The following is a 19,756-nucleotide window of genomic DNA, read 5'->3' as shown; positions in this document are numbered from 1 at the left end:
CTGGTGCAGCGTGCGAGTGGCAGGCGGTGTCATTTTGTCACCTGTGTAGGCTCGCGTGCCCAGCACTGCCATCAGGACACAGAACTGGCCGCCACCTCCGGCTGGGCCCCCGAGTTCCCCCCTACACGCACACACATACACCGTGACTCGCCTACTCTGTGCTGAACCGTGTCCCTTCGAGACACTTACATAGATGGGACCATATTACACGTCGCCTCCAGGTGACTTTTCCACCAGCATAATTCCTGTGTGTGTCAGTCGTCAGCCCCTTCGATCCCGGAGCAGCATTCCAGGCCTGGGTGGACAGCTAATGTAACCACGCGGCCTGTTGAGGGGCGTTTGCGTTTTTCCCACTTTGGAACCATTACAAATACAGCTGCCATGGATGACTGCAGACAGGGTGTTTGTTGTGCGTAACGTACACAATTACATGACTTTTCGTCGCTCGAGGACAAGCGCCCAGGGGTCCGGTCGCTGGGTCACGTCCTAAGTATGTGTCCAGTTTTCCGTTTTGCATCCCAACCAGTGCCATATGAGACGTCCCTCGCCTGCACTTGGTGGTGTTGCTGATTTTTCCTGCAGGGACAGACGGGTCCTGAGAGGCCTGGACTCCAGCAGCGCTAGAGACACCCAGGAGGGGGCGCTGATGCGACAGCAGGTCTGCACGTGGGCCGAGGTGGGTCTGGCTCAGGGAACAGAGAAGGCAGATGATGGGCAGAGCACTGCCCTTCGTGCTGGACACCAAGGGGTCGGGGGGCGGGGGGGAACATCGCCGAGGCAGCCTTAGGGACCAGCATTTAGGAAGTGTTCTCTGGAGAAGCAGAGGGGCAGAGGGGCCGGACCTCCTCTCGGCACCAGAGGGAGAGCCAAGGGGCCCGCTGGGGAGGGGATGGAGCAGGGGACAAGGAGGACGGTCCTGGCGGCAGGGACCACGCAGGCAGGAGGCGGCAGCCGCCCTGGGTGGAGGGCTGCCCTCCAGGACCTCGGCCCCCGTCCCGTCTCCCAGGTTCTCTGAGTCCAAGGATCCCGTCGTTCCAACGTGCGGGCTCAGAGCAACCGTTTTATTATCTCATGGGGTTCATGGGTCAGGCGCCTGGGTGGGTCTGGGGGAGCGGACTCATGCAGTGGGTGTTTTATGCCCCTATTTTGTGGAGGTTTGTCCTGCCTCAAGTTTACTGGAACGGTTGTTTAATTCTTAGAGGTAAAGATAAATAACACGAAGAACGGTCTTTGTTTTCGTGGAACGTTACGATTCACACAGCGACTTCCCACACAGCAGCTCCTATGGCGGCCCCGGAGGAGGTGGGTAGGTGTCATCGTCCCACCCTGCAGGTCCGCATGGCGGCTTCCTGAGAGCCCCCAAGAACTGGGGCAGAGCCAGGACGGTGTCCCGCTGCACACCCAGCCGGCGCTGGGGCGACGCAGCGTAGCCAGGAGAAGAGGCAGCAAGTTGGGTGGGGGACCCAGGCACACAGCCCACAGGCTCACTGCCTGCCCGGACGGCGACTCTGGGGAATACAGTCATCTTTCCCCAGTTGCTCAGTGCACGAGGCCTTTGATCTCCCGCGGCAGCTTGGCCTCAGATCCGTCTGACCCGCTTCCACGCCTTTGTGTACTTTCTCTCACACCTTAAACCGCCTTATGAAAACCAATAAAAAGTGCTTAGGACTAAAAATCCCTCCAAATGGGGCGTTTAGTCCTCGCACTTCAGCAAACACAGTTCAGCCTCTGTTACACACACACCTTCGGCTTTCTGCACACTTGAAAGTTATTTGATGAAGTTTAAGGAAGCGGTAAGATAAAATTATCCACTTGGATGCCGAATGGTGGAATTTACTTACAGAATTAAGCCCTTTAATCGCTCCTGGCCCAGCCGTGTCCCAGTTCCCCAGTGGGCACGGCCCAGGGCCGGGGCGGGGGGCATCTACAGAGCCCTTCAGCGGAGGGGGTCCTCGCCAGGGTCACTGAGAAGCAGTGAGCCATGGGGCCACTCTGCCCCGCCCGTCACAAGAGCGAGGGGGGAGGGGGAGAAAAGAGGCCGGGGTCCGAGCTTCGCTCTGAGCGAGCTGGGTCTTCCTCACAGACACACCGAGTCCACGGTCAGAAGGCAGGGCAGCTGCAGCTCGGGGGGGCAGGCCGAGGGCTGGCTGGGTTCTAGCTCCTTCCAGGCCGCCAGCCACGCTCCAGGAAGCTCCAGAATGATCTCAGAAGAGCCCGAGAGCATGTCACACCCACCAGAGCCTTCCACGGCTCCCGGGAGAAAACCAGACGCGTCACCCCGGACCCTGAGCTCACAGGGCCTCGGAGGGTCTCAAGGTGTTTCTGCCCACAGAGCCCGGGACCCGGCAGACGGGACACGAGCTCTAACCCTTCCTGGAAGGAATCACCCGCACATCTGGCCTCGGGATTCCCACAGATCAGTCTTAACCAAACGAGCTCACAACCGAAAACCTCTGGACACACAGGAGGACGAAGTACCGTGAGTGAGAGCAGATGGACCCCAGCAAAACAAAGCAGCTGCATCAGGCCTGCAGACTGCAGCCACGAAGGGCACTCACCCCCAGTGCCGACCCGTCCTCTACGCAAACCCAGAGGCGGGAAAGCAGGCAGAGGAGAAGACCCCTCAGACAGACCAGGAGCTTTAATAAATACAATTAAATAGAACGTCTGGAACCATATAGATGACTGAATAATGAGCAATTCAGTAAGTGAACTAAGTACCAAAGTCGAGAAAATTAGCACCGTGGAAACACGGATCTCTCTGAAAACACTGCGTTCAGCACAGAGGGGCAAGGAGGCTGACAGCAAGGAGGGAGGACAGAACAAATCCTAGCAGAGAAGAAACGTGTGGGAGGGGCATTTCTGGGATAAGTGGCCGAGGCTCTCCCATTGCCGATGGTAGACTCGAACACGCTGTTGGAATCAGTGCATCACACGTGGAAAGGGAGACGGCAAGGACGCCACACGTGGTAGAGGGAGCATCGCCGACTCAGACGGGAGAGGCCACAGCGGCTCTGGAAAGGCTGCAGGCAGCGGGAGGTGCACCGCCATCCACCGGGAGCACCTTTCAAGGATAAGGGTGAAGTAAAGGCCTGTGTGCGGAATAAACCTGGAAGGATCTTACCAGCAGCCGGGTCCCTGAAGGATGTGCTTCAGGGAGGAAGGTCTGGTCTGAGAAACGTGGGCCAGGGAATGGAAGCACGTGTGAGAGGAGGCGGCTTCACTCGCGAGGTTCAGGGAGAAACGGCCAGGACCCCGCGGGAGCGGCACTGAAGTGGGGTCAGAGTGAAACGTCCCGAAACGTTCTTCCCGCGAGGCCTGTCCGGCCTGGATGTGCGGTGATGCTGCCTGGGCGTCGGGGAGCATCCCATCCTGCCCCGTCTTCTGAAGACCACAGCACTGGTACCACCTCTTCCCTAAATGTCAGGGGGACGCACCGAGAAGCCGTCTCGTTCTAAGGTTCTTTGTGGGAAAGGTTTAGCTTCAAGCTGAGTTTTCAGAAGAGACGGGGCTATTCAGGTTTCTTCCCGTGAGAGCTTGGGTGGTCTGTGTCTCTCCAGGGCTTTGTCCATTGGTCCGTGTTTTGGGCTGTATCGGCACAGAGCTGCCCGGATGCTCTTCGCTGTCCTTTAAGCGTGTAGAATCTGGCGATGTCACCTCCCTCCTAACCGGTGCTGTGACTGCGTTTTCCCTCGTTTCCTCCTAAGTAGTCTGGCTGGAGGTTTATTCATTTTATCGATCTTCTCAAAGAACAAGATTTTGAGTTCATTAACATTCCGTACTATCTTTTTCTGAAGATTTTTTTTGATGGGGACCATTTTGAAAGTCTTTATTGGACTTGTTACAATATTGCTTCTGTTTTATGTTTTGATTGTTTGGCCCCGAGGCGTGTGGGATCTCAGCTTCCTGACCAGGGATCGAGCCCGCACCCGCTGCACTGGAAGGCGAAGCCTTAACCACTGGACCGCCAGGGAAGTCCCAGTATTGTCTTTCTCCTGTGTCACTGATTCCTGCTCTGATACATGTTATGTTCTCCTTCTTCCTTTGGGTTTCATCTGCTCTTAGTTTCCTAAGGTGGAAGCTGAGGATGTGGACACCTTTTCCCGCTATAGGTTTTTAGTGCCCTGACCCCTCGTATGCATGGCTTCAGCCGGGCCTCCGCCTCCCCAGCAAGTACCACAGACGTGGATGTTCGTGTTTTCATTTTCATTCACTTCAAAATACTTTCCTATTTCCCTTTTGGTTCCTTCTTTGATTCATGGCTTATTTCAAAGTGGTGATATTTCATTTCCAAATATTTGGAGATTTTCCCGGATCCTTCTGTTATTGATTTCTGACTTAACTCTACTGGGGCTAAGGAACATAATTTGTATGACTTGAAGCATTTTAAATGTTGTTTAGGCTGGTGTTATGCCCAGAATATTCTTTCTTGGTAAATGCTCTGTTTTTTTTTTTTTTTGGTACGCGGACCTCTCACTGCTGTGGCCTCTCCCGTTGCGGAGCACAGGCTCCGGACGTGCAGGCTCAGCGGCCATGGCTCACGGGCCCAGCTGCTCCGCGGCACGCGGGATCCTCCCAGACCGGGGCATGAACCCGTGTCCCCTGCATCGGCAGGTGGACTCTCAACCACTGCGCCACCAGGGAAGCCCTCTGTATGCTCTTGAAAAGAATGTGTACTTCTGAAGTTGGGTGGAGTGTCTGTGAATAGGTCACGTAGAGTGAAAGTGTTCAAGTCTCCTCTGTTCTTACAGAGATTTCCTAGTACTTGTTCTATCAATTACTGAGATGGCACTGAAATCTCTTATAACTGTGGACTCCACTATTTCTCCTTGCATTTCTAAACATTTTTGCTTAATATATTTTCAAGCTCTGTTATTGGGCACATAAACACTTAAGATTGTTATGTCCTTTTGCTGAAATGATACCTTTATTTTTATGAAAAGACTTTATTTCTTGGTAATATTATTTCTCTAAAATATACTTTTCCTGATGTTAACATGGTGGATCTTCTCTCAGTGTTTGATTTTAACCTGTGTTCTTGGGTCCTGCCTTTTTATTTGGTCTGGTAATCTCTGCCTTTTAGTCGGGGTGTCTAAACCATTTACATTTAATGCGATTATTAACAAGCTGGGTTTAAGTGTACAGTTTTGCTACTGGTTTCAACTCGTCCCAACTGTTCTCGCTCCTTTCCACGTTGCCCTGCCTTCTCCTGCGCTGAGTGTTTCTGTCTTCCTTATTGGCTGTTTTGTTTCAGAGGCCCCTTGTCTCTAACCCATCTCCAGCCACCTGGAGTCGTAGCACATCTTCACACCCAGTGCGAGAACCTCCCTGCGGGCCTTTGTGCTCTCACACGTTTTACTGCTCCATGTTATGAACCTCACAAAACATTGTTATGTTTTAGCTTTAAGTGGCTTGCTATTTTTAGATCGTTTAAATAAGAAAATAAGTCTGCACTTGCCCATGTGGTTGCTGTTTCCAGGGTTTCCCCTGCTTTGTGCAGATCAGATTTGTACCTGCTGCCCTCATCCCTGATGGAAGGACTCCCTGTAACTTCTCACAAGCAGATTTGCTGTGATGAATTCTCCCAGCTTTTGGATGTCTGTAACTCCCGTTTTAAAATGTATCCTGAGACATACCTGCAGTGGGTAAAGAATTCTAAGTCAGCAGCTTCTCTTCTAAAACACGGGGGGTGCATGCTGCCCGCTGACCTCTGCATGCAGTTCTCGGTCTGGCTTTGCGAGGACTCGTGGGAAGGACACACAGCCCTGACCCTGAGAGCCGCCTCCAGACACCAGCCAGTGCCCAGCCGCCTCGGCTCCATGTTCTGCCTAGGGACGGGCCCTTTGATGAACTTCCGGAGGCCACAGGCTGCCAGTGTAGACATCGCCGAGGAATGATCCCATCGATGAGAACGACTGGATTCAGAGCCAGGCACAGGGGCTGAGATGCTGACGTACGGACAGGCCTCCTGCGTGTGCTCATGTGCCCACACCCGGTGAGGGCTGGCTCTCCGGAGCTAACCTCACTGAGCGTGACTCGACCCCGTCGCCCTCCAGATCTCGCCCTTCCCTGTTCCGTCAGTGAAGACGCCTCCCTGCCCTGCTTCTCCCTCTGCGCTGCCCAGGGCGTTTCTCTAGCGAAACCCCATCCACCTGACCCCTCAGGGTGCGCTGGCGTCGGCTTCAATACCAGACGCAGGCATTTGAAGAGCAGCCCTGGCCTGAGAGGTTCTTTAAATTTGCTCCTTTTAACAACCACAGAGAAAAACCACACCACACGTTCATTTCTGGGAATGGGGTAAATGCCAGCATCTGAAACCTTACATGTTATACCAGATCAAACAAAGTGTTACAGCCAGAGAAATTTATTTTAAAATAGAAACATACACACATTAAGCCTTAAAATAGTCAAATTTTAAACAAAAAGGAAAAAAGCCGTTTGATCCCAGAGTCTGCACGGAATGGATTCAAAAAGGCGTCTGATATCCCCTCAAGGACTGTTTACAGACCCCGAGACGAACTCCCCCGGGTGGGGGCAGGGCAGTGACAGCGCAGCCCCCGCCAGCACCGGACGCTCCCGCAGCCATGGTGACCGGACAGACGTCCACGCGGGCAGCGGCGGCAGTGCTGCCAGCTCCCGTCGGACACAGCGTGACGGAACCCGGGGACGTGAGGGACATTCAGGGTTTTGGCAACGCAGGGGGCGTGATGTCAGGAAGTTCCACCAAAGCCTCTGCGTGGCTGCGAGCAGCCAGGGTCGGGCTCAGTCTTCGTGGGGTTTCCGCTGGGGATTCCCCTCGTAGGACTCCCCGAACTCGTTCACTCTGCTCTTATCCACGGGATAAAGCCTGCAACGAGACCACGCGTGCGTCACGCCAGCTGGTTTGGACAGACGCGTGCGCGTGTCCTGGGCGCTCGATGGCCAAGACCCGGACGGTCGGCTCACCACGGGAGAGGCGCGTGTGGGTTTGCCCCGTGCCCTCCCGGTGTTCTCGTGACGGTCAGGCCAGAGCTCTGCCCTCGAGGCCGATGAGAGGACGAGGACAGGGATGCCCAAGGAGAGGCAGGGCTGGGATGCGTCCACAGGGGACCTGACCCCGGGCCCCCGCTGCGCAGCACAGGGGCTGAGGCAGCTCCTCCGCCGGACTCCGCTACAGCAGCTGCGAGCGACCCTCATGCCGCACGAGAGCCGTGTGCTCGAGGGGCGATCAAATCAGACAGAAGCAGCGCTCCGGCACCCAGGCGCCAGGCGCCACCCACCACCCACCACCCACCAATCTCTCCCCGCAGGACCAGGCGTGGGTCTGCGGCCCGAGCGAGTCCACTGGGGCAGCAGCGCCTCAGGCCGGCACTCACCATCGCTGGTAAAGGTACACGAGAAACACCACGTCGTCCCTGAAGCAGGCCAGCCGGTGGGAGGTGGGCATGGTGATGATGAAGGCGAACACGTCGTCAATGAAGGTGTTGAAGGCCTGCGGGCGGGCGGGCGAGGCCGTGGGACAGGGCCCCAGCACCCACCCGGACCACCCAGGCACACGGTCACGTCCCTGCACTCGCGCCGCCCAGTGACCTCAGAGCCACCCCACGAAGCAGGAGCCAGCTGGGGGCGGGAGGGGCTGACGCCCAGGGTACCCCCTTGCACAGACTCCAAGGCCCAGCGTCCCACCTGCTCTCCGCACGCGGGACCCAGGAGCACCACCTGGGAGCCTGGCTATCACGGTGCCGGCCTGCCCGAGAACGGCCAACCGGTTCTGAAGGCAGAAGCATGTTCTAACCATTGCCCCACCCCAAAGCCGCTCGCTCTAGTTCACAGCCAACAGCACGGAGGGCCGTGTGGTCCCCACCTGTGTGTGTGGGACAGGCCATGATGCACTAAGACAGCCCTCGGCCAGCCCGGCCCCGGGAAACTGGACGCGCCGTCTGGGTGGACACGGACCCAGCACCCCAGACACTGGCCACCGGGTCAAGGGCGTCTGCCTGCTCTCTGATTCGTGTTGGCGAGCAGCAGCACGGCTCTAACTCGGAGAATCCCTTGTGCTGCTGTGACAGAGAAGCCTGGCCTTTCGGAGTCGCCGCAGGGCACCCTACGTCTTAAAGGAGCCCCCGACGCTCTTCCACAGAGGGGCCTCCTGATGCATGGCCCAGCCCGACGGCAAGTCCCCGAGGGCCCTGTGCAGGCGAGGCACTGACCTTGTAGGTGAAGGCCTTCCAGGGCAGGTGAGCCACCGACTTCATCTGGGGACAGGGAGACGGAGCACGTCAGCGGCGGCACAGGGACGCGGGGGGCGGCACAGGGACGCGGGGACGCGTCTTACCTTGTAGTTCACGAAGAGCTGGGGCAACATGAAGAGGAAGCCAAAGGCATAGACTCCTGAGGAGACAGACGCGGCGTGGAGACGTGCCGTCTCGGGCCCGCGGCCGCTCCCCCCGGGCTTCAGGACCACCTGACCCCCCACACCCGAGAGCACCGTCCTGCGGTGAACCACCTGCCTCCCGCCCGCGGGGCTGTGAGACAGCGCCCCTGCCCACACCCGGTGAACGCGGCAGCCTGCGAGCCCGGCCCTGTCCGCCTGCAGAGCGGCCGCGCGGTCAGGACGAGCCTAGTGGGCGGGCGCTCCTCCCAGGACACAGGGCTGGGGGCTGGGGCTCCAGCGTGCCCTAAGACAGCGGGGTTCATTGCCCGCACCCAACCATTCCACGGAGAGCACACCGCCCACGGCCAGTCCCGCAGGGCCCAGAGAGAACACGGGGCAGGGCGGGGCCTGACGGGGACCTCTCGGCACACCGGGCCACGCAGCGGCGGGACAAAGCGACCGCTGTAAACGCTGTCTCTGAGACGGGAGACCCAGGACTCACCATTGACGAAGCTGCTGACCAACCAGGAGTACCAGCTGGAAGGGAGGAGCGGGTGATGGCGGAGGCCGCAGGCCCCGGTGCTAGTCTGCTAACCGCCGAGCCCCACACACGCCCTCACGCTCTGCTCTCCAGTCCCGGGACCCCGCGGGCTGGCCAGGGGCGACCTGCACGGGGAGCGGCTTCCCAGGAGCCCTCACCGAGGTGAGGGCAGAGACTTGGCACCTACCGACTTTCCTTCACGACTTTCAGTGAGACGGGAAACCACGGACGCCCGTGGACGCCTCGGCCCCTGTGGCCCCGGGCAGTGTGTTCAAGCCCGAGGCCTGCGCCCGTGAGCATTCCCGACCCCGCAAGGACCAGAGAGGGCCGCGCAGAGCCAGCAGCGGCGGGCAGGCCCAGGCCTGCGGCCGAGGGGCGTCCCGGTGCCGGCCCCACTGCTGGCCCAGTCAGTGACCCTGAGCCCCAGCTGAAGAGTAGCAAAGGTGACGTCCTACCTCTTATATCTGACATTCAGCAGAGAATAGACGGCGCCCCCGATGCAGAGAGGGTAAAGGAGGTACGACAAGTATTTCATGGCCTACGGGGAACAGAAAACGTCCAGTGGGAGTCCACCATCAAACCTGCGGAAACTTTCTTAACGGAACTCACAGACAGAACGGGGCAAACACCCAGAACGTTTAGGGCAGCGAAGCTAGTCTGCGTGGAGGATGTGTGTCAGTGAGCATTTGTGCAAACCCCACAGAACGTCCACCACGAAGACCGCACAGCACAGGTAACAGTAACAATACTGGCCCGTGAAACACAGCCAAGCTGACAGACCGACCCAGGGCAGAGAAATGACGCCACATCCTGGAAAGAACTCTGAGGAGATGCTCCCAGAACTCCGAGTTAGGGCTGCCTTCCAACTAACGCGGTGTGTCACCCTTAATTCTGATTTGAACTTTATCAAAAACCCAATAAAAACTGGGATGCAGCTGATGCCCACTAAGCCAGAAAATAAAATCATCCCTGCTCGGGAAACGTGTATCACATCAAACTGAAAACCACAGTTCCCCTCGGCAGGGGGAGTCCGATGGCCTAGGACGCAGAGCCTGTGGGGTCACCACGTCTCAGGGACAGAGGCTCAGCTCGCAGCCCCACAGCTGACCACCGGAAATAAGAAATCTCCCGGTGGTACAGGACTGAGCACGGGCGCCCGCAGGGGCTGGGAAAGAGAGGAGCCCCCGGCCTCCCTCCCGGGTCAGGAACCCCAGGCAGGCAGGCTCCCTGGGGGTCTTGGCTCCAGGCAGGCATGCATGCCCCAGGTCGCCGCTCACCTGAGTGTCATACTCCTCCGTCTGCCTTTCAGATTCACTGTAAGTGCCGAACTGCAAGGAAATTCAGTGCAGCCGCGTTAGACCGCGGCCCAGGCAGGCGTCTGCGCTCAGCTGGGCCGCCACGCAAGGAGGGACAGGGCGGCAGGCTGAGAGGCACGAACCCTCGGCCCAGGCGTGGCAGTGCCCCCGCTTCAGAGCCGGGGGTGCAGAGGACCCGATGGCCCCAACCCGCGAGCCACACCGTGTGGGACGCGAGGCGGAAGCAGGCCCGTGAGCCTGTGCGGCGCTCCTCGCGCTGCTTCCTGTTCCCAGTTCCATTGAGTTTTGCAGTGAAGACACTGCTCTTAAAGCAAAGCGGGTTCCCTGGGCTGACTCAGATCAAGAGAAGCCGCATCCCGTCTCCGAGTGCCCTGCCCTTGACCTGGAAACCTGGAGTGCCGTAAACCCCAAGGCCTGTCACAGAAAGCAGGGTGAGCTGCCCGCCCGTAAACCTCAGTGACGCCCGAGCCCCCGCCCGAATCTGCCCAGGGAAGTGCACAGCAGAGGGCAGCTGTCAGGGAGGCTAGGAACTGTGCTGTCATGTGGAGGCATCGCCCCCCGCAGGAGTGGGGAGGGCCACCCCTGAGCCTGGCCGACCACGTCCTGTCCGGTCACGGAGGTGGACGTGATGCTCAGCGTGCTGGTGCTGGGCCTACGCCTGGGGACCCCGGGCACATCAGAGAGCCCCGGAGAGGTGCGGTGACCCGCCTACTCGCCCCGAGACGCCCCTGCACCTCCCTGCCGGTCTGCAGGTGACAAGCTGCCCCTGGGGTCGGAAGGTCAGCAACATGAGCACGTGACGATCACCGGCCCTCACGGTGACCTGCATCTCACCAGGACGCAGCTAGGAAGTGCATCAGCAGTCAGCCTGCACGAGCAGACCGGCCGAAACCCGAAGAAGGTGGGCTGGGAGAAGCCGCAGGCGACACATCCCGAGAGGGTGCGGCTGGGTCCCTACCTGAAATGCGGGCCTCAGGCCTCTCCAGATGACGGTCACCTTCAAGGCCTTTTTCACTTTCCACAGCTGAGAAGTTGAAAAGTCCACACTTCAGGCTCCAGGACCGGGGAGAAGCCAGGACCCACTCCTCGGACAGTGACTGACCAGGGCACCGGCCGCTCGGGGCCCTCGCGCCCCAGCCCAGCCCGACCCTTCAGCTACGCGCTGTTCCTCACCTTGCCGGCGGGGACGCCCCGGGACGGCCCCCGGTCTCCAGCCCACACCCAGCCTGTGTGCCCACATGGACCTGGCCCCCTCCCCGGGGCCACTGAGGTGGCGCTGGTCGGGCCGTCCCCCCGCCCAGCCCATCTGCACTGGCGCCCCACTCCGCCTGTCCCCAGACTCGCCCTGGCACCTTCTTTCTGCTCCCCGGGGCACCCCAAGCCCCACGCCCTGCTGTGGCTGGGTCTCTCCAGGACCCTCCCTAAAGTGGGACCTGCACCACGGCCGTGAGGTCGGTTCCGCACGGTGACTAGTGCCCACAGGGGGTCCTGCCAGCACTTCCTCGATGGGCGGTGCCAGCGCCGTCCCCAACCCGACAGCCGTGTGAGCCAGTGCCCACTGGCAGGGGCGCTGGAATACGACCACAGCTGAGGGTCCCGGTCAGGGTGGCGCCAGGGGCCTGCCGCCCCCCCACCGCCCCTGCATCACACGTTCTGCTCCGCACGGCGTCCAGCGCAGCGAGAGCTGCACGGGCTTCAGCCACCGTGTTAGCACGTCCCGTGGACAGACGGGCCAAGCTGAAGCTTCTGGGCCACGAGGAACGTGGAGGCATCGGCAGCTCTGCCCGAGGAGCCGCGGCAGCCACGCCTTCGCCCTGCTGCCGCGCCGGCAGCCACTTCTTCGGCAGTGACGCGGGTCCCGACTGAGCCGAGCGCTGGGGCACCGGAACCACAGACACGGCGCTCAGCCCGGCGGCCTGGAGGGCAGCTCACCTCGATGGCAGCCCCGATGCCTGCAGGAACCAGCACCAGCAGGCTCGTCCGCTCGTCCAGCAGAAACAGGAAGATGACCACGGTGCTGAAGCAGCGCCAGAGCACTGGGGAGAAACGGGCTGTGCTGAGGCCCGGGGAGCGGCCCCCCACGCACCAGCACCCTGACCGCTTCTGCCCCTTTGTCCACTACAAAGGAACCGTGGACCACAGGCGGCGACGGGAAATGCAAAACGATTACAAAAGGCCACGGCCCCAGCAGAAGGCAACCTCAGCAGGTGAACGTGTGTAAGTTACACTTACAGACACAAAAGGCACAGGAGGCGTGCTAAGAACACTGGTTCCTGACGGGATCCCGCACTCTAATCCCAGGCTCTCCTGCTTTCACACGGGCCCTGCGCAGCCTGCGTCTGTCCTTTCAAAGCTGCACTTTGTCCTTTCAGGTTGGGCTTTAGGACATGCCGCAGCCGTGGAGACACTCCCAGTAGGGAGCTCCCTGCCGGGAGCTCAGGCCCCGGGACCCACAAGCCCCGCTCGTGCCACAGGCTGAAAAGGCCAGGGGAGGGCGCAGGAGGGCTCAGCGGGGGACCCTCCCCCCCAAGGAAGCCTGAGGTCATGACAGAAGACCCCGAGACACGGACTCTGGACTCGGGGGCCACCCAGCATCCCAGAGCACCCACTCGGGTGTCACTTCCGCAGGAGGAAAAGAACCGTCTCTTGCTGGAGACCCAGCTCGGGAGACAAGCAAGACTGTGAACCGACACAGACGGGCGCTGAGCACCGGCACCCGTGTCGCCTGCCCTCCGTGCTCCCAGGCTTCCGTGGCGCTCACCACGACAGCGGACATAGCACCCTCCCGGGCTGCTGCCACAGGGCATCTAAAAGCCCCTCCCGAACGAGAGCCACGGGCGATCGCAAACTGTAGGTTTCCAGACGAGCTTTATCCCCTGCCTGCATCAGCGGCGGCGGGACAGGCCCCGAGGGCGGGGGCAGTTCTCAGAGCACCTACCTGCTTTGGTGGACATTCCGGTCATGCTCTTCTTTTTCTTCCAGAAACTGATGTCATTTTTAAACGCTAGGAAATCAAAAAGCAGCTGGAAAGAAAACGGGACAGCGATGAGCCCCTCAAGCTGTGTAGACAAGCCCGGGCCCGACCTGAGATGCTGGCCGTTCAGTAACACCCGTGTCTCCCAGCACAGCTCTGGAAGATTCGGCTTCACTGGCGGCCAGTTCCCAGGCCCTGGGGACCGGCTGCAGCTTGGCGCCGGTGCCTCGCGGCCTCAGCCCTGCCCCTGCCCCCTAGCCCCCAGCCGCGGTGTGTAACGGGGATTCTGCCGGCAGGGCTGATCCGTCACTCTCTGAACTGCCACGCCATACCTCCCACGAGCAAACGCTTGTTTTACAAAGTCAGTCGTTGATCTCACTGGTTTTGGATTTGTTTTCAAAACAGCTTCCAAAAGCAGCAGACGAAGCCCCAGGTCCTTCAGCTGGTCAGCGCCCGAGGTGCAGACCCTCTCCCGAGCGGGGTGGGGGGCAGGCCCCGCTGAGGGCCCGGGACCACTCACGTGGAACGCGGCCACGAAGAAGGTCAGCGCTAAGAAATACAAGTTGGTGTCGACGAAAATCCCTTTCACTTCGTCAGCGTCCTTCTCTGAAAACCCTGCAAAGGACCGAGACCCTGCGTGAGACGGACGACGCCAACCCCACACCAGAGCCCTGGCCGGGCTACCCCTCATCAGCAGGAAGAGCTCCGCGGGCCACACGTGCCCTTTCAAGGGGGACGATCGCACAGGCGGAATGGAAGCCGGGCTCCGGGGCTCCCGGGCTGGACTGACCCCTGAACCCGGGGCACCCGCCCAGCGGCCTCACCGAACTGCTGCAGTGAGAACACAGCGTCCTGCATGTGGATCCAGAAGCGCAGCCGCCCCAGCGAGATCTTGTCGTAGGACACGGTGAGGGGCAGCTCGGTGGTGGAGCGGTTGATGACCTGCGGGGAGCGCGCTGTCAGAGCCCAGCCCCACGCACGCCGCTCCGCCCGGACCCAAGGCCGCGTCTCCCCTGCCCTCTCCTCCTGTGGGGCCCCAGCTGTCCTCGCGGCCCCGGCAGGGCGCCTCCCCCAGGAAGCCCTGGCACCCTGACCTCCCGCCCACCACCCGGGCCCTGCGCGTCTCTCGTGACCACAGCCCCGGGCGCTGGCGCCTCCTGGGCAGGAGCTGGGGGCCCGCCCGAGCGGCCGAGCCACGCACAGGCCCGAGGGAGCCCTGGCTACTCACCGTGAGGTCCTTGACCCGGCTGCTGAGCTGATCGATGAACAGGATGGGCAGGTAGTGCACCGTCTTCCCCAGCCGGATCCTGGGGGATTGGAGCCGTTTCAAGGCCGCAGCGAGCTCCCGGGCCCCCAGGGTGACCTCACAGAGCTCACTCCCCCGCATCTTCAGTGGCTTCTGGTCACAAGAGTCCCAGGACACGCCTCCCCAGGGCAGCAGGGGCGCCACGAACTACGTTCTTCCCCTGCAGAGCTGCCACCAGGAGGAGGTGGGGACCATGCGCACAGTGGGACACCACTCAGGACGCGAGGGGAAGCAAGGGGCCGCGTGTGCGTTGACACGGGGCAGCCCGCCACGTGGTGAGAAGACAATACCCATCGACCCTCCACGCCTGGCTTTCACCCCATGATCCTTCTGTGCCTTTCACACTCAACCGTGTGAATGGATCATGTGTTCAGAAATTAGATTTTAGTTTTACAAAAGGGAAAACCTCATGACACCACCACAGGACCCACTGGAAACTGAAGAAAGAAACAATTCTGAGCAGAGCCATTTCTAGGTGCTATGTGACGACCCAGTGACAGGCTGTGATCTCACAGGGGGGCTCCCTGAAGTGTAGAGACACAGGATAATCTAAGTCAGTCACTCTAACAGTCTTGCTTACGATAGCAAGTGATGGGAACAGAACAACCTGATAATCAATTTTAAGCAAAGGTAATCGAGTCAGAGCTAACAGGACGCAGACAGGACAGAACCTCCCGCGCACGGTGCAGAGGAACAGGGTCTCATCAAGGCTCTCCGCTTGCCCTCCAGCTTCTGCCAAGAGCAAAGGGCAAGACGACTGCCTGTCGTGCCATCGTTTCCCTTCCATATCCCGGCGGCAGCCGTGATCAGCAAGACACCCGGGGAGCAGGGACAGGCTGGGGCGCTCCAGGAAGCACCCCAGGCCCCCCGTCACAGAGAGGGCTCAGGAATGTGGGCACGGCCCATCTGCTGTAGGATTCTGGCCGGCCTCGATCCCTCCACCCGCCACCCACCAGGTCACCCCTTTGCTGTCCGCTCAGGGAGTGAACGAGCGATGCGCAAAGCTGGGCAGGTGAATGTGAACTACGGTGGCCTTCCCACCGTCCGGGCCTCAGCTCAGCGGCCAGACCAGCAGCACTTACATCTTCATGTACCGATGCACATCGGCGGGCAGGGAGGCCCCGTCAAAGACAAAGTCATCCACCATCACGTTCAGGGTCAGCCTTGGTCTCCAGTGAGACACGGGTTCGTCCAGGGCACTCGCTGGCCTCTTCTCAGCCTCGATCTGCTGCTACACGTAAGGACTGACTTAGAGGAAAAGACCAAGGCTGGAGCGGGAGGGGCCCGGGGGGGCTGAGGCAGCAGGGTGCTGGCACTGTCACCTGGGAACAGCCCACGAGCCGAGAGCACAACCGTAAGAAGGGCCAGCGGAGCATATGGGAGGACCCACGGCTGCCAGCTCCCCGACTCTCATTCCCGCGCTTCCTTCTCGCAACAGAAGACAAGGGTGTGCTGTTTCGCACCACGGGGTCCTGGATCGCACTGCCTCCTGTCTCGGGCCCTTGTCCGGAGCAGGGATTCCGAGAAGGACGAGGCTCCGGCACATTTGCAGGAGGTGCTGGAGCTGAGAGCCCCGCCCTCTGCAAGGAGGCTGAAGGGAGCCGCTTCTAAACCAGCTCCACCCCGCTGTCTGGAAAGGGGCACGTCCATGTCTAGGGAACAAGCCTAAAGCTACTGAACTCAGAAACAAACTCTGCCCGCCAAGGAAATCTTGATTTCAGATCTAACTGAGAAGCTCTGTGAACCGTGTCGTTCTATTAATATTTATCTCCTCCCTAAAGCTACAATTTAGCACTAACAGTTACACTAAAAACGTTAGCGACAGCTAACGTTTATTCAGCACCTGTAAGTTCCAGAGACTCCTTCCACCCTTCACACCACCGCCTGGCACCCCAGAAAGGCCCACGAGGCAGTGTCGTGCGGTCCCCAGGGAAACAGAACTGAGGGATCTTTCCAAGGACACACACGAGACAGCTGCAGACACATCCTGGAAAGCTGCTGCCCCTGGCGTGGATGACTTCCCTTGCATTCAACGCGGACCCGAATACCAGGATCGCTCCGTCCCACCCTCCACTGCGGTAATGACCGCGTATGTGATCTCCAGTCTTTCCCTGTATGTACAGCTTTCTATGGGTGTACAAGATACAATTTGCACACACACCTTTTTCATAATTTTGAGTTACATCCTTAGAATAAATATTCAAGCGTTGTCCTGTCCTACACACAGTGCAGTGTCTCCCAACTCTAAGTTCTGACTGCAGCTGAGCTCTGCAGAAGGGGCTGCCCTGGACCCATTGGGGTGCACACACGCTCTCTGGGGGCTGAGAGGTCCTGTGGCCTGAGAAGGCATCTGGGTAAAGAAAGTCACTGAACAGGCTTCCCTGGCGATCCAGTGGTTAAGACTCCACGCTTCCACTACAAGGGGCACGGGTTCGACCCCTGGCTGGGGAACTAAGATCCCGCATGCCACACGGCACAGCCAGAAAAAATAAAAAACAAAAATCACTGAACTACTTAAACTGCACGTCACTAATTCGACATAAACTTATCTGCAAACCCATGAGAAGTTACTGAGCTGAAAACGTATGTGCCCGTAACATCTGATCGCCTCACTTCCCAGCAGTCAGCCCAGCGCCAGACGCAAACCGTACGCGCACACACGTGTGTGTGAACTACAAGGGGCTCAGCAGGTTTCCTTCAGCCGGCTCCGCTCACCTGCGTGGCAGATTCCCCAGTGAGCAGGTTCACCTCTTCCGGTTTGGGGACCATGTAGGTGGTCAGCGGGCTCACCAGGTGCACCTGCTTCCCGTCGTGCCAGGGCAGGACGCCGGCGTGATGGACAAAGATGTAGGCATACAGCGTCCCGTTGTTCCTGGTTTTCTTTGGAACAGAAACATTGACTGTCCTGCAACAAAACAAATGATGATTTCAATCACGTACACATTACGTTGTGTGTGCACAGAGTGGAGACTATGCAAATATTTCTACAAAAAATGTTGTTTCAAACCCAGACCAACTAATTTTAGCTGAGAAATACTAAAAACGGAACCCAGCGACCTGGATGTTCCTGAAGTCCTGAGTGCGCACATTTATGGAACACGCCCTGCAAGCACGGCAGCTGCCCAAAAGCTGAAAGGCCTGCATTCCGGGCGCTGAGGTCACAGGCTAAGGGGGCCAACACCAAACGTGTGTGCCCCGCCCCCTGCCCCGCCCCCGCAGCGGCAAGAGGATGTGTATCCCGCAAGACACCACGCACCCCGGTGCTCACTCTGACGCCTCCCAGACAGCCAAGAGGGAAGAGGAGAACTTGTGACAAACACATGATCTTTAAAATTAAACTTGCTAGAATTTAAGAAACTAAAACCATAGCTTAAATACAGCTTCAAAAAGCCACTCTACAGACGTCAACGTTTATATTGCTTGCTCTGTTGCAAAGTTACATTTCACTTAATTACGATTTTCTGCTAAATTCTTTCCTCCGTCCCCTTCCCTTTTCCCTTCTAGACGACATAACTGAACCACTTCTGCCAGGAAAACGCAAGTTGTTCTCTGTGGGAAACTGCGTGTGTAAGCTCTGTTCCCCACGTAGTCCCCACCATAATCCCCACTCCTCTGGAAGCTCCCCAGGGCCGCACCGTATCCCACAGCTGTCAGACGCTGGGTAAGCTACTTCCTAAAGGACAAACTCGGCGTCTGCTACTTTCAAGTGAAAAAGTTTGCTTGTGTGCGTATCACACACACCTGCAATGAAAACGTTCTACCGTGCACGAGATGGCTGGTGCCGCTGCTTCTCCGTGGTACCCTCCTCACGTGCAGAACGCTGACCTGTCAACAATCTCAACGTCAATGATGCCTGCCTGTCACCCTGTCCACAACCATACCTTTCAAATTTGGACTCCACGTCAAAGTCCTCCACGTTCAAGACCAGGTCCACGTTGTTCTCGGCACCCAGGTTGGACCGTGTGGCGGTGTACACGCTGAGCTGGAAAGGACGTCAAGAAAGTCAGCTGGGCAAGGCCCCTGGCAGAAAGCACACAGAGACCTGACCAGCCACACAGGGAAAGGTGCATCTTAACTCCGCAAGGGACACAACTCCGCCCGGTGACAGGACGTTCCGGGACGCGCCTGCTGCAAAGGAACAACCTGCTAAAGTGTGTGGCTGCCTGATGAACGGGGCAGGGGTACAGGGACTCTGGACGCCATGTGATGGGGTGAAGAGGGTCACGGGGGCCAGCGTGCGGGGTCAGGAGCTTTACGATTCGGGGGCGGGGAGGAGAGAACTCTGCCCAGACCCGGTCAGGTTCAGGTGCGAAGGGCCCGGCCCCGCCCAGCCCGAGATCAGAGGTCAGGTGCGAAGGCCGGCGCTCACCTGCAGCTTGGGCCTCCGCGCCAGGTAGGGCTGGATGCAGTTGCCGTCGCCGGCGCACGGGCGGGTGTAGACGATGCCATACATGACCCAGCAGGTGTGCACCACGTACACCACGAACACGCCCACGACCAGGCTGGTGAAGGAGCTGCGGCCGCTCCACATGGCGCCGCCGCCGCCGCCGCCGCCCGGCCCGGCCCGCCTCGCAGCCGCGGGCCCCGCCGCCCGCCCTTCCGGCGCCCTGCCGGCCGCTCCGGCCGCCGCCGCTCACGCGAGAGCCGCTGCGCGCCGCCGCCACCGCCGGGGAAAGAACGCGCTGCGCGCCGCGGGCCGCCAGCCGCCCCGCATGCTCCCGCCGCCGCCGCCGCCGCCGACCTGTCGCTGCGGGATTCGCCGGTGCGCCGCTTCCGGGCCCGCGCCGCCCGCCGGAAGTGGGCGCGCCGCGCGGCCCCCTGGGAAGCGTAGTCCTGCCGCCGCCGCGCACGCGCGCACGCCTGCGTGAGTGGCGCGACGCTATCGTCACCCGCCTGCGCCGTCCTCCCGGCGTACCCCGCGGGGTCCGGGCGCTGGCAATTCGGCGGGTCCCAGGGCACCTATGGGGCGGGGGCGTCGGGAGGGCCGGGGCGCAGGACTCTCCAACGCCGCCACCACCGGAGAAGCGGGAGGGACCCTCGCACCCGGGCCAAACGGCGGGGCGGCGTGTGAACGCGGAGGAGCCGGGCCTGAGACGCGGCGGGGGTGTGCGCTGTTCTCAGCCTTTCTGAGTCTGGCGTTATGTCAACGTGAAAAATGGAAGAGAAAAGAAATAGACTCACTAAAGTCAGCGACCCTTTCGTGTTGATTTCCGTCGTCTTTAAATATGAACCCCCAGAGGGGCGCCTTTGAAGAAAAACACAGCAT

The 19,756-nt window shown here is 59.7% G+C and overlaps 1 protein-coding gene across 4 annotated transcripts; it reads right to left on the bottom strand.

Annotated features, from left to right (window-relative positions):
- Positions 1-6,348: 6,348 nt before the first annotated feature.
- On the bottom strand, positions 6,349-19,257 carry CLPTM1L (CLPTM1 like). 4 transcript variants are annotated; one of them, XR_009519030.1, is made up of 18 exons: positions 18,860-19,257; positions 18,372-18,472; positions 17,206-17,395; positions 15,573-15,721; positions 14,413-14,491; positions 14,009-14,126; positions 13,705-13,799; positions 13,149-13,233; positions 12,143-12,246; positions 11,169-11,234; positions 10,172-10,222; positions 9,350-9,432; positions 8,856-8,890; positions 8,315-8,370; positions 8,190-8,234; positions 7,666-7,750; positions 7,356-7,471; positions 6,349-6,847 (listed from the first exon to the last, which is right to left on the bottom strand). XR_009519030.1 is itself a non-coding variant. In XM_060009701.1 (17 exons), exons 1-17 carry the CDS (start codon positions 19,019-19,021, stop codon positions 6,763-6,765), a joined length of 1,620 nt encoding a protein of 539 aa, XP_059865684.1. In that variant the 5' UTR covers positions 19,022-19,254; the 3' UTR covers positions 6,349-6,762. The 4 variants fall into 4 exon arrangements, 2 of the variants coding, with proteins under 2 accessions (XP_059865684.1, XP_059865685.1); XR_009519031.1 differs by lacking the exon at positions 7,666-7,750 and having other exon boundaries at positions 8,315-8,332; XM_060009701.1 differs by lacking the exon at positions 7,666-7,750 and having other exon boundaries at positions 18,860-19,254.
- Between the last annotated feature and the right edge of the window lie 499 nt (positions 19,258-19,756).

Source organism: Delphinus delphis, chromosome 3 (genome assembly GCF_949987515.2).
Source record: "Delphinus delphis chromosome 3, mDelDel1.2, whole genome shotgun sequence".
Classification (NCBI taxonomy): Eukaryota; Metazoa; Chordata; class Mammalia; order Artiodactyla; family Delphinidae; genus Delphinus; species Delphinus delphis.
The sequence above is the reverse complement of the archived record's forward strand: the minus strand, read 5'-3'. Positions and strand labels throughout refer to the sequence as shown.